This window comes from Aquarana catesbeiana, linkage group LG10, assembly GCF_042186555.1.
Source record: "Aquarana catesbeiana isolate 2022-GZ linkage group LG10, ASM4218655v1, whole genome shotgun sequence".
NCBI classification, from domain to species: Eukaryota; Metazoa; Chordata; class Amphibia; order Anura; family Ranidae; genus Aquarana; species Aquarana catesbeiana.
This window is the reverse complement of record NC_133333.1, coordinates 45,468,318-45,483,073: the sequence shown is the minus strand read 5'-3', so window position 1 is coordinate 45,483,073 and position 14,756 is coordinate 45,468,318. Positions and strand designations below refer to the sequence as shown.

The window sequence follows — 14,756 nt, the reverse complement described above, 5'->3', positions numbered from 1 at the left end:
AAACATTGCATATTAATATGTAGTATTTTCATTTCAAGCCAGTAAGTGGAGCTCTCATCTCCTTTTCACATTTTCCAGATTATTCTTAACTGCTTTGCTGAAAAAACAAAAACAAAAGCTGCTGTTTACAAAGCTCAATAGCTCAAGCTACTATTAACTTAAGCCGGTTTATAGATGTTACAGCTGAAGTTATAATTATTTAGTTTCTACAGAGAGAGAAAACCCATGAAACCCATCAAATTGTTCTCCCTAACGCTCTGTGAATCCTGTCATGGGTGCACCCTATACAGGGCCATATTTAATGCAAGGCAAAAGGGGCTCCTGCCCAGGGCCCTGTCAAGGTTGTGGGGCCCAAAACCCTAACAATCCATCCCTGTCACATAGTGCAGCTGCAGGTAATTAGTAAGCTGCGGTGTCCATGCCTGACAGCAGAGCGGGCCGAATAGAAAGACACACTGACGAGCAGTGACAGGGGCCGGAGGAGTGAGGGAGGATCGCTATGAGGAGGCAATGACATAGACGACATGGATGAGCAGAAAGCCAGTGGGCGGCAGGAGTTACATCTGAATGAGAACTTGTGCTTGGCTTTTTATCGTCCTTCTCTGCCCCTCTGCTTGCTGGTCAGTCGGCTCGGATGATCAGACAGCTGGTATGTTGTGTGATTAACAATCTGAATTAGCTAGTTTGCCCTGTTGTATTGAACTTTCACTGCTTTTGCCACTAAACTAAATTATCTCTGCTTGCTATGCTCATTGACAGTACTGTTTTCAATGTACCCCTGGTCGGCTTCATTAACCTCATCTTTTCTGTCACATGTTCAGTTCTGCTGCAAGAGAACACTTCTACTTTGGAAAGGGGACTGTTAGATTATGCTATAAAAACACATCAATCTAGCAAGCAATCAGTTAGCAGTAATGATTTGCAGTAACCCGTAGTAACTAATTAGTTAGGAGTAATGATGTACAGTAACCTCTAGCAACCAATCAGCAGTAATGATGTGCAGTAACCTCTAGCAACCAATCAGTAAGTGATAATGATATGCAGTGATCTCTAGCAGCCAATCAGTTTTGGTTTCTAGTGGTTACTGCTCATCATTACTGCAATCAGTAAGTGGCTACATTACTGCATATTACCACTCACTGATTGGTTGCTAGAGGTTCCTGCACATCATTACTGCAAACTGATTGGTTGCAAGAGATTACTGCATATTCTTACCAATCAGTTTGCAGTAATGATGTGCAGGAACCTCTACTGCATATTACCACTCACTGATTGGTTGCTAGAGGTTCCTGCACATCATTACTGCAATCAGTGAGTGGTAATATGCAGTAGAGGTTCCTGCACATCATTACTGCAAACTGATTGGTAAGAATATGCAGTAATCTCTAGAAACCAATCAGTTTGCAGTAATGATGTGCAGGAACCTCCAGCAACCAATCAGCGAGCAGTAATGATGTGCAGTAACCTCTAGCAACCAATGGGTGAGCAGTAATGATGTCCAGTTACCTCTAGTAACCAATCAGTGAGCAGTAAGGATGTGCAGTAAGATATAACAATCAAGTGGTAATGATGTGCAGTAACCTCTAGCAGCCAATAGGTAAGTAGTAATGATGTACTGTAACCTTTAGCAACTAATCAGTGAGCCGTAGCCTCCCTGGCGGTTTTCCCGAGTGTGGCTCGGGGTTAAAATTCAGTACCATTAGCGGTAACCCCGAGCCACACTCGGGATCGCATTACAGGATCCTGGGGCGGCGTTACTTACCTTGTCCCCGGGATCCTGCGATGTCCCCCGCAGTGTCCGAGGGCTCCGTCCTCCTCCGAAGCCTCTCCGTGCCAGGCTCCGTTCCCTGCGAGCGGCGCGACGCACGGGGGCGGAGCCTGGCGGCAAATTCAAAAAACTGTCAAAATCATAACACATACAGTACTGTAATCTTACAGATTACAGTACTGTATGAAATGATTTCACATCCCTTTTGTCCCCAGTGCTTTGGCCCATGCCCTGCATGCAGTTTTACATGATATACACTGTTCTTTCTGCCTGGAAACTGGAGATTGTCCATAGCAACCAAAAAGTGTCCCTTTACGTCAAAAGTGGCTTTAGACCAGCTAGAAAACAGCGATAATCAATTAGAACACTTGCAGAATTGAGCGATAGTGAATTGTGGGGAAATTTATTTTATTACTATTTTTTTAAATTTTTTTTAATTATTTATTTTTATTTATTATATTATAATTTATGTTTTTGTGTTTCAAACTTTATCATACCCGGGATATCTACTAGACTCTGGTTTGGACAGATTTAAGTGTGTTATTGTTAAGATTTACAGACCTACAATATAAAACGCCAAATTTCCATGCAAAATAATGGTACCGCTTTCAGCACCTAAAATCTAAAATAATCATACCGCCAGGGAGGTTAATGTGTGCTGTAACCTCTGGCAAATAGTCAGTGAGTGGTAATGATATTCCGTAACCTTTGGCAACCAATCACAATCGCTGCCTTATCTGCTGCAGTAAGCTGATTTTGAGTTTAGCTGCTATTTATTGTATGTCTCAGAGCAGGTGGAGAGGGAAATAGCAATGTGGGGGGTCAGAGTCGGCTCATGGGGAGCAATAAAAGTCTTGCCCGGGGTCCAATCAATGTTAAAGACAGGCCTGACCCTATACAATAGGAATTTTACATATATGAAAACATAAATCTAAATCTTCTGTTTAAATGTTTATAAACTTTAAAAAAAAAATAACAAAAATAACTCAAACTCATTAAAATCAGGTGATCTGTGGAGTTAGCCGGCTGTGGTAACCAACCTCCTCCACAGGAAATGCTGCCACAAGAACAGTTGCCAGACAGCATTTCCTGATGACCTGATGCAGAAATCAGACAGAGCATAAGAAAAGAAGCCTAAGCTGGGGCACAACCTTATCGCTACACATATTCCTGTTCTGTTTCTTTTAAAATACCGTAAGTGCAGAAAAATATTAGTTGTTCTGCCAAAAACAAGAAGCAAATTCCCAGCAGCTGACAACGTTGCCTCTGCGTGCATTAAGTAGTGTTGTCTGTGAGTTTTTTTTTTCAAGTTCTTTAAAACCCCTCCCGCGCTTCTTATCACCATGGAAGGTGTTCTGTAGTAAAGGGGGTGTTCTGTTCTTACATTAGCTTTAGAGACAAAACATGGGGAAATGTGTATTTATTGCAGTGATGCAAAAAATATGTTTTTTATTGGGTCCATATGTACATTTTAAATGCCGCTCACAAGTGTTGAGACTGATTGAAGTAGAAATGATACCCACCATAGACATGCAGCAATATAAAGGCTTCATCTACCATTTTCTCCAAATCTGCTCTCACTACATAATGACCTTGGTCTGTGGATGTTAGATTGTAGATCAGTAGTGATCCATTGGGAAAAGCTGTAAGTCGATGGTTGTACATCTGTCCAGTAGTTAGGGGTATTTCTTTATGGGGTGAATATGAAAGAATATGACATGGAGAAGACGTTTCTGATCCTTTATACCAGAAGAAAGACTGAATTGTCCCAGTATTCCCAGTAACACTCAGAGTGACAGATCCCTGGATGACCGGATACTGAGGGATCAGCGAAATACTCATCATTCCACTGGACACATCCACCAACACACCGAGGAGAACTGCAAGAGTGAGATCCACGTTAGAACTAATGTAACTTCAGCAAAGAATATATAAGTTGTTTGATTCGTTAAAGCGGATACAAACAGTGCGCCCCCCCCCCTTCCATGTGCTCTCTGTGCCTCCTGGGATACGAACACCACATGTGCCCAGAGGCATAGCCCTTCATTCACAAAAGAGCAGGGGGGCATGCCCAGTACCGCATCATCAGGAGGCATGCCAAATGAATCGGGAACAGCTGGTGGGCCTCTCGATGACGTCTTACATACCATGGCATCATGGGACCAAGCGGTGGCAAAAGATGAGAGGATCTCAGTAGGACAACACTGGATCCTCTGGGTGGATGAGCACCTGAAATGTACTTGACACACCACTCAGTAAGTGGGTGAAGAAAAAAATGGCGGGACTGGTGAAGATTCTTTTTAAAGAGTTGAATTGATTGATTGAAGAGTTGAATGATTACCGTAATAGTTAAAGCATATACCTAAATCCATAACCTAAGAACGAAAGTGAAGCTTACTAGTCCATAGATGTGATGGCTGCTTTAGTTTTCTTCTTTACCTCTATTTTCACCTGGTATTCCTGCCCATAGCATGCTTCCTTTCCTAGGATAGCCAGATCTGGCCAGACAGAGAAGAATGGATCCCCTTCTGTTTGTTTTTGCTGGAGGTAGGTGGTTGTAAAGAGACACAAACCCATTTACATCCGCCGCTCCATAGAGGAGAATAGAGAGTGTGATTGTGTCCACCTAAAAAACGGATAGGTGGACCCAATCGGACCTCTAGTGTAAAAAAGGCATAAGTAAGTCATGCTTTAGTACTCAAAATGTAGTTTATCAAGGCTGTGCTGATAGCATCCCTATGGGGCATTGGGATAATATTTGGGCTGCTTCCATACCATGCACTGAGGGATTACCACAAGAACCTCAGGATGGGAATCTAATACTTTTGTGCCCAATAGAATGTCTGAATAAAATCTTACTTTAGACTCTGAATCTTGAAACACCTGGACTTTGGTGTGGTATTTTAATTTCAGACAATGCCCCCTTGATCAGAGCTACAACATAAGATGAAAGTGTAAAAATTACAAAAAGTCATTAGATCCTTAGGCTCCATTCACACTAGCGCGTTTTTTGATGCATTTTGCATTTTGCAGAAATGCATGGGAATTTTTTAACATGGGTTCCTATGGAACATGTTCACATCAATGCCTTTTTGTATCTCTGCATTTTTGGAAAGGGTCAGGGACTTTTTTTCATGCAAAATGCAGCGTTTTGCATGTAATACAATTCAATGGACCAGCACCAAAAACGCATGTGCACCGTTTTTGCAGCGTTTTTACAGCGTTTTTGGTGCGTTTTTGCTTTTTTTTTTTTTTTTTTACAGTTTAACCACTTGAGCCCCGGACCATTATGCTGCCTAAGGACCAGAGGTCTTTTTCCAATTTGGCACTGCGTCGCTTTAACTGCTAATTGCGCGGTCATGCAATGCTGTACCCAAACGAAATTTGCGTCCTTTTCTTCCCACAAATAGAGCTTTCTTTTGATGGTATTTGATCACCTCTGCGGTTTTTATTTTTTGCGCTATAAACGGAAAAAGACCGAAAATTTTGAAAAAAAATGATATTTTCTACTTTTTGTTATAAAAAAAATCCAATAAACTAAATTTTAGTCATACATTTAGGCCAAAATGTATTCGGCCACATGTCTTTGGTAAAAAAAATGTCAATAAGCGTATATTTATTGGTTTACGCAAAAGTTATAGCGTCTACAAACTAGGGTACATTTTCTGTAATTTACACAGCTTTTTGTTTATGACTGCCTATGTCATTTCTTGAGGTGCTAAAATGGCAGGGCAGTACAAAACCCCCCCAAGTGACCCCATTTTGGAAAGTAGACACCCCAAGGAAATTGCTGAGAGGCATGTTGAACCCATTGAATATTTATTTTTTTTGTCCCAAGTGATTGAATAATGACAAAAAAAAAAAAAAAAAAATATTTACAAAAAGTTGTCACTAAATGATATATTGCTCACACAGGCCATGGGCATATGTGGAATTGCACCCCAAAATACATTCAGCTGCTTCTCCTGAGTACGGGGATACCACATGTGTGGGACTTTTTGGGAGCCTAGCCGCGTACAGGGCCCCGAAAACCAAGCACCGCCTTCAGGATTTCTAAGGGTGTAAATTTTTGATTTTACTCCTCACTACCTATCACAGTTTCGGAGGCCATGGAATGCCCAGGTGGCACAAAACTCCCCAAAATGACCCCATTTTGGAAAGTAGACACCCCAAGCTATTTGCTGAGAGGCATATTGAGTCCATGGAATATTTTATATTTTGACACAAGTTGTGGGAAAGTGACACTTTTTTTTTTTTTTTTTTTTGCATAAAGTTGTCACTAAATGATATATTGCTCACACAGGCCATGGGCATATGTGGAATTGCACCCCAAAATACACTTAGCTGCTTCTCCTGAGTATGGGGATACCACATGTGTGGGACTTTTTGGGAGCCTAGCCGCGTACGGGGCCCCAAAATCCAATCACCGCCTTCAGGATTTCTAAGGGTGAAAATTTTTGATTTCACTCTTCACTGCCTATCACAGTTTCGGAGGCCATGGAATGCCCAGGTGGCACAAACCCCCCCAAATGACCCCATTTTGGAAAGTAGACACCCCAAGCTATTTGCTGAGAGGCATGGTGAGTATTTTCCAGCTCTCATTTGTTTTTGAAAATGAAGAAAGACAAGAAAAAACATTTTTTTTTTTCTTTTTTCAATTTTCAAAACTTTGTGACAAAAAGTGAGGTCTGCAAAATACTCACTATACCTCTCAGCAAATAGCTTGGGGTGTCTACTTTCCAAAATGGGGTCATTTGGGGGGGTTTTGTGCCACCTGGGCTTTCCATGGCCTCCGAAACTGTGATAGGCAGTGAAGAGTGAAATCAAATATTCACGCCCTTAGAAAGCCTGAAGGGCTCCCAAAAAGTCTCACACATGTGGTATCCCCGTACTCAGGAGAAGCAGCAGAATGTATTTTGGGGTGTAATTTCACATATTCCCATGGCATGTTTGAGCAATATATCATTTAGTGACAACTTTGTGCAAAAAAAAAAAAAAAAAATGTGTCTCTTTCCCGCAACTTGTGTCGCAATATAAAATATTCCATGGACTCGACATGCCTCTCAGCAAATAGCTTGGGGTGTCTACTTTCCAAAATGGGGTCATTTGGGGGGGTTTTGAACTGTCCTGGCATTTTATGCACAACATTTAGAAGCTTATGTCACACATCACCCACTCTTCTAACCACTTGAAGACAAAGCCCTTTCTGACACTTATTGTTTACATGAAAAAGTTATTTTTTTTTTGCAAAAAAATTACTTTGAACCCCCAAACATTATATATTTTTTTAAAGCAAATGCCCTACAGATTAAAATGGTGGGTGTTTCATTTTTTTTTTTCACACAGTATTTGCGCAGCGATTTTTCAAACGCATTTTTTGGGGAAAAAACACACTTTTTTAAATTTTAATGCACTAAAACACACTATATTGCCCAAATGTTTGATGAAATAAAAAAGATGATCTTAGGCCGAGTACATGGATACCAAACATGACATGCTTTAAAATTGCGCACAAACGTGCAGTGGCAACAAAATAAATACATTTTTAAAAGCCTTTACAGGTTACCACTTTAGATCTACAGAGGAGGTCTACTGCAAAAATTACTGCCCTCGATCTGACCTTCGCGGTGATACCTCACATGCATGGTGCAATTGCTGTTTACGTTTGACGACAGACCGCCGATTGCGTTCGCCTTAGCGCGAGAGCAGGGGGCGACAGGGGTGCTTTTTTTTTTTTACTTTATTATTTTTCTGCTTTTTTTATCTTATTTTTAAACTGTTTCTTTCATATTTTTTTTTTTTAATCATTTTTATTGTTATCTCGGGGAATGTAAATATCCCCTATGATAGCAATAGGTAGTGACAGGTACTCTTTTTTGAAAAAATTGGGGTCTATTAGACCCTAGATCTCTCCTCTGCCCTCAAAGCATCTGACCACACCAAGATCGGTGTGATAAAATGCTTCCCCAATTTCCCAATGGCGCTATTTACATCCGGCGAAATCTAAGTCATAAAATGCTCGTAGCTTCCGGTTTCTTAGGCCATAGAGATGTTTGGAGCCACTCTGGTCTCTGATCAGCTCTATGGTCAGCTGGCTGAATCACCGGCTGCATTCTCAGGTTCCCTGTTGAGACAGGAGAGCCAGAGAAAACACGGAAGACGGTGGGGGGGGGGGGCATTCCCTCCCACGGCTTGTAAAAGCAGTCTAGAGGCTAATTAGCCGCTAGGATTGCTTTTACATGAAAGCCGACCGCTGGCTGAAAAGAATGATACCAAGATGATACCTAAATCTGCAGGCATCATTCTGGTATAACCACTCAAAGTCGTGAATGGCGTACCTGAAGACAAAAAAATGGTTAACAATAAAGCACAGTAAACGGTAAAGTATAAAAAATTGCATACCTGAAAAAGCAAACATGATAAAACATAATAACAATAAAACATTGCAGAATAGAATACAGTAAAAAAGAGCAGAACAATAGAGAGAGAATAGAGAGAGAGAGAACAATAAAACGACAACTATTTTTTTTTTATTTTATATATATTTTTTTTTTTTGACACTTTTTTTGTAACTAACTTTTGTAACTGTAACCGGTTCCAGGTTCGGGTCTCACAAAATGCGATGGCATCTTGGGAGACCCTGTGAAAGTGTGCCTAGTCTGTGCAATGCTGTACCCTACGCTAATACTCAACTAGTGAATGGTAGCGTTCAAAACATTCACCAATGCAAAGACCAGGATTGTCAGGACAGGAGGGACAATAATAGCGGGTGTCACGCCTATATCCGCGCTTGCTGCAGACACAACATCTTTTTTGGGGGTTCGTTGGGTAGGGGTACTCGGGAGGACATAAAGAAAATGCCTCTCATGCAGCCGACTGCATTTGATTGGGGATGTGAATGGGGGAAGTACGGGCGCTGCAGAAACGGTGGGTTCCCAATTAGGATTGGCGAATGCAGCAGGAAGGGCACTATGGGCACGACGGGCCTGTGTTTGTCTTTTTGGTGGCAGCGGGACACTACTTGTGCTTGCCACCTCACCAGCTTGAACTGCACTTATGGGACTCGCCACGTCACCAAGTGTTGCTGCAGTGCTGGTTTGACTACGACCGGGGTGTACTAGGCCGCTGGTGCTTGCCAGTTCACCAAAACGCTACCAAAAAAACTGTTAGCGATCGCAGGGATCAAGGCCTGACTCTGCGAATGCTGCAGTTATGCGTTTAGTGTTTTGTAAGTGACAGTGATCGATCGATACTGCACTTGGGTGGGCTGGGCTGGGCCGGGCGGAGGGGCAAAACGCAGGTGCTAGCAGGTATCTGGGCTGATCCCGCTAACACTGCGTTTTTGGGAACCCTAAACTGCTGGGGACGCTAGTATAGATCTGATCGGATCAGATATTGATCCGTTCAGATACTATACCACTAAGGGAGGTGTATGCTGCGTGCGTGGGTGTTAGCGGTACTGGCGCTAACCTGACGCTGCCTGGGGCTGGTGCTTGCCAGTTCACCAAAACGCTACCAAAAAAACTGTTAGCGATCGCAGGGATCAGGCCTGACTCTGCGAACGCTGCAGTTATGCGTTTAGTGTTTTGTAAGGGACAGTGATCGATCGATACTGCACTTGGGTGGGCCGGGCCGGGCGGAGGGGCAAAACGCAGGTGCTAGCAGGTATCTGGGCTGATCCCGCTAACACTGCGTTTTTGGGAACCCTAAACTGCTGGGGACGCTAGTATAGATCTGATCGGATCAGATATTGATCCGATCAGATACTATACCACTAAGGGAGGTGTACGGTGCGTGCGTGGGTGTTAGCGCTACTGGCGCTAACCTGACGCTGCCTGGTGCTTGCTTGCCAGTTCACCAAAATGCTACCAAAAAAACTGTTAGCGATCGCAGGGATCAGGCCTGACTCTGCGAATGCTGCAGTTATGCGTTTAGTGTTTTGTAAGGGACAGTGATCGATCGATACTGCACTTGGGTGGGCCGGTCGGAGGGGCAAAACGCAGGTGCTAGCGGGTATCTGGGCTGATCCCGCTAGCACTGCGTTTTTGGGAACCCTAAACTGCTGGGGACACTAGTATAGATCTGATCGGATCAGATATTGATCCGTACAGATACTATACCACTAAGGGAGGCGTATGCTGCGTGCGTGGGTGTTAGCGGTACTGGCGCTAATCTGACGCTGCCTGGGGCGACGCATATCACCGCCGGGCGATCAGGGGGCTAAACCTTTATTCGGTAATAAACGGCGGGTGCCCTGACACTATAAAAAATAAACGAACTAACCAGCGTCAACCGTAACGTTTATACGGTGATCAGTGGTGAAAGGGTTAACTAGGGGGCAATCAAGGGGTTAAAACATTTATTAGATAGTATATGGGGGTCCCTGACGCTATAAAACGCTGACGGCGAACCTAAATATTTACGTCCCTAACTAGCGTCACCAGCGACACTAATACAGCGATCAGAAAAATGATTGCTTAGCGACACTGGTGACAGGGGGTGATCAAGGGGTTAAAACTTTATTAGGGGGGGTTAGGGGGGTACCCTAGACCTAAAGGGGGGTAATACTAACTGTCCCAACACTGTAACTGTCACAAACTGACACTATGCAGTAATCAGAAAAAAAAAAAAAAAAAAAAACCTGCTGGTGTCAGTTTGTGACGGGGGGGGTGATGGGGGGGGGTGATTGGGGGGGGGATCGGGGTGTTTTGTATGCCTGGCATGTTCTACTGTGTGTGTGTGTGTTGTGCACTTACATTGATGTCTTCTCCCCTCGGCGCTGGAACGGAATACCGAGCTGAGGGGAGATGACATCATTTCCTTTGCTGCTGTTTAGCAAACAGCAGCAAAGGAATGTTCCCATTGGCCGGCGGCGATCGCGAGGGGGGGGCCACGAACGGATGGCCTCCCCCTCATCTCGGATCGCCGGGGAACAGAAAGGGACCGCCTCGGGCACCGGGGGGGGGTCCGATCGGACCCTCCACCCGCGGAAGGCAAATCACGTACATGTACGTGATTTTGCCTGCCCGTGCCGCTTTGCCGACGTAAATCGGCGTTAGGCGGTCCTTAAGTGGTTAAAAAAAAAAAAAGGCAAAAACGCATCAAAAACGCACCAAAAACGCTGTAAAAAACGCTGCAAAAACGCTACAAAAACGCTGCTCAAAAACGTGGCAAGCATCAAAAAAAAAACTCCAAAAACGCTCAAAAGCAACATGCATAGGTGTGAATCGAGCCTAATTCTCACCTATCATTGGTCTAAATTCTTTACATATGAGACTGGTACACACAATATGCGTTGCCATTCACTGGCTCATTGCATATCACTGGAAATCCCCCTTATTACCTCTTTCCCAACTTAAAACAAGAATCAACAATATTCTTCTTATGGAAAAAATATTTCATACCCTAAATAATTCAAAACATATATTTGACAAAAAATGGAATCCTTGGTTCACTCATGCAAATTTATAACTTTGGATTAAGAGTTTTTACTGTTCCTTTTGTTAAAACATTTTATAGGAACTACTTGATATATATGCACTAAAATGTACCACCACTGTAAACGTATATATATAATCTATTGTATGATTATCTACATTTATATGTACTTCTCTTGATATCTGTCAAACTGCTTTGTACCAGTTTTTGTACCAAATAAAAAAGTTTGTAAACAAAAAGTCATTAGATAAGGATAAAAGAATAAAATGACTTATTTATGTATTTTATACAGATCTACACTTGTACCCATATTCAATTGTGAGCATTGTAAGCACTTATTTGAACTCATATAGATACCCACTTCACAAAAAAATTATTCACAAAATAAGGGTGTTTGCGAATGCTTGTGCAGTTCCTTTGCTTTTATTTAGCATTATTTTAAACTGGTAGTTTTTCTTGCTATTATTATCATGTTTAATTTTTTTATAGGCAAGAGATGGCTATGAACATCAGTCTAACAACTAATCCCGGGATGCCTCTTTTATTTTTTTACAATTGGTAGCATATAATCATTTACCAACATGTCTATTAAGACAATTCTGAAAATTTGTAAAGACGATCAATTAACTTACCAGCCCGGCCAGTCAGGAAAGGGGGTGGGGACGAGCGAGCGCCCCTCCTGAACCGTACCAGGCCGCATGCCCTCAACATGGGAGGGTGGGTGCTTTGGGGGAGGGGGGAACCCTGTGGCCCCCCCACCCCAAAGCACCTTGTCACCATGTTGATGAGGACAAGGGCTTCTTCCCGACAACCCAGGCCGTTGGTTGTCGGGGTCTGCGGGCGGGGGCTTATCAGAATCCTGGAGCCCCCTTTAATAAGAGGGCCCCCAGATCCCAGCCCCCCACCCATTCACCCAGGGAAAAAAGTGTCAATAAAAAAAAACACACTAAGCAGGTTTTTATAGTAATTTAATAGACAGGTCCGGGGGTCTTCTTCCGACTTTGCCACGCTCTCCGCCCTCTTCTCCCGGTGTTCGACCTCTTCTCCTGGTGTTCGGTTCTTCTGCCGCTCTTTTGCTAGCGGTGGCCCGGACTTCTGCGTCGCCTTCTTCCCTCTGCTCTTCTTCTGATGTTGACACGACGCTCTCTCCCACTGTAATGCTGTGTGAGCACTCCACAATGACTTATATAGGTGGTGACACTGCTCCCTTATGACGTCACAGTCTTGGGGCATGCTGGGACTGTGATGTCATAAGGGGGCGTGGTCACCACCTATATAAGAAATTGCGGAGCGCTCACACAGCATTCCAGCGGGAGAGAGCGTTGTGTCAACATCGGAAGAAGATAAGAGGGAAGAAGGCGCAGAAGATCGGGCCACTAGCGGAAGAAGATAGCGGAGGAGCCGGGGGAAGAACCGGACACCGGGAGAAGAGGCCAGAGAGAGCGGAGAAGAACCGGACACCAGGAGAAGAGGCCAGAGAGAGCGGAGAAGAACCGGACACCGGGAGAAGAGGCCGGAGAGACCCCCGAAGTCGGAAGAAGACCCCGGAGCTGTAGTGTGTTTTTTTTATTGACACTTTTTTCCCTAGGTGAATGGGTAGGGGTATGATGTACCCCATATTCATTCACATAGGGTGGGGGCCCCCTTATTAAAGGGGGCTCCCGGATTCCGATAAGCCCCTCACCCGCAGACCCCGACAACCAATGGCCAGGGTTGTCGGGAAGAGGCCCTTGTCCTCATCAACATGGGGACATGGTGCTTTGGGGTGGGGGGAGCTGCAGGGCGCCCCCCTCCCCAAAGCACCCACCCCCCATGTTGAGGGCATGCGGCCTGGTACAGTTCAGGAGGGGGGGCGCTCGCTTGTCCCCACCCCCTTTCCTGACCAGCCGGGTTGCGTGTTTGGATAAGGGTCTGGTATGGAGTTTGAGGCGGCGTAGGGGGTTCCCCTTAAAATCCATACCAGACCGAAGGGCCTGGTATTCCCCCAGAGGGGAATTCCCTCTCGCGCCCGCTGCAGTAGGAAAATGTGTTTTTCCCTATTGCAGCCAGCGCGAGATGTACAGTACCCTGTCGCTGTGAACCAGCATGATGGGATCGCGCTGGAAACATTCTCACGGCTGCGTACTGTACTTTGTACAAAAGTCCGATGGTTTTGTGTACACACGATCGGACTTTGCTTCATCGGAATTTTGTTGCCGGAAAGTTTATGCGTTCGCACAGCCAACAAAAGTCTGATGGAAACAGAAAAAGTTTGTCCGATGGAGCGTACACACGGTCGGATGTTGCTCCAAAACAGCTAATTTGCATGTTTGTTGTCAAAAAGTCCGATCGTGTGTACGGCCCTTAAGAGGACAAGCCCAACCCCTGAAAAACAACCCCACATCATAATCCCCCTCCATCAAATGATTTGGACCATAAAGACATGGATGAGTGAGTTTGGGGTGGAGGAACTTGACTGGCCTGGACAGAGTCCTGACCTCAACACAAGAGAACACCTTGGGGATGAATTAGAGCGGAGATTGTAAGCCAGGTCTTTTCGTCCAACATCAGTGCCTGACCTCACAAATGCACTTGAAAGAATGGTCAAACATTCCCATAGACACACTCCTAAACCTTGTGCACAGCCTTCCCAGAAGAGTTGAAGCTGTTATAACTGCAAAGAGTAGGCCAAATTAATTTTGAAGCCTACGGACTAAGACTAGGATGTCATTACAGTTCATGTGCGTTTAAAGGCAGGCGTCCCAATACTTAGGCCAATATAGTGTATATTGCTTGTGACACTGAGCATGGCTATGGGCTTAGGGCTGGTTCACACCACAGAGATGCAGAGAACATGTGTGAGGCTGCCTGCTGGCGGGTAGCAATTGTGGGTAGCAATTCTGTCTAGCAGCACTGGAGTTGCTGGTTCAATTCCCCAACATGCTAATGCTTGTGGTGAAGTTTATATGCTCTCCCTGTGTGGGTTTCTCGCCACACTCCAACGACATGCTGGCACTTTATTTGTCTCCTGTATAAATAGTCTCTAATGTAAGAAAGTTAGTTTTGGACTTTAGATTGGAAGCTCATTGCAGCCAGGGACTGATGTTAATGTTTATTAGCACTAATCATGCCCAGGGACCTGGACATTTAAAATTGTAGGGTTTACACTGCACAGGTACATATGCTTAGAAAACTGTTTATGTGCATGCAAATAAACTTCGATCTATGGCTTGTAGTTGGAGATTTGATGCACATAGCCAAGGGCTAACACAGTTACAAATACTATTATGTGTTCCTGCTCATCAGGTGCAATCACTTTAGACATACACGAAGGGGGGGGGGCTGCTTCGTTTGGCCTGAGAAGGCCAGGTTTTTTTTTGCTGTGATTTGTGGGGGGAGAAGGAATGATATTGTGCCTATTGACAAATGCCCATTTAGGGCTGTTTTTTTTTTTTATTGAAAAAATGCACCAGAATTTAAGCAAACAGTGGGTTTATGTGGCCATGCTGTCAATGTTTTGTGTGTATTCCTGTCTGACTATGTAAACATGGTTTGGGAGCATGTGCTGACC

General features: G+C 44.2%; 1 protein-coding gene across 4 annotated transcripts in view; it reads right to left on the bottom strand.

Moving 5' to 3' along the window:
* The window catches only part of CEACAM19 (CEA cell adhesion molecule 19), a 35,623-nt gene that overhangs the window by 15,587 nt on the left and 5,280 nt on the right, over nucleotides 1–14,756 (bottom strand). For 3 of the 4 annotated variants that reach the window (XM_073601266.1, XM_073601268.1, XM_073601267.1), the window contains exon 2: nucleotides 3,292–3,648. The exons of the other annotated variant lie outside the window; for it this stretch is intronic. In XM_073601266.1, the coding sequence (XP_073457367.1) occupies nucleotides 3,292–3,648 (357 nt within the window). The remainder of the gene's footprint in view (nucleotides 1–3,291; nucleotides 3,649–14,756) is intronic. 4 annotated transcript variants of the gene reach the window in all.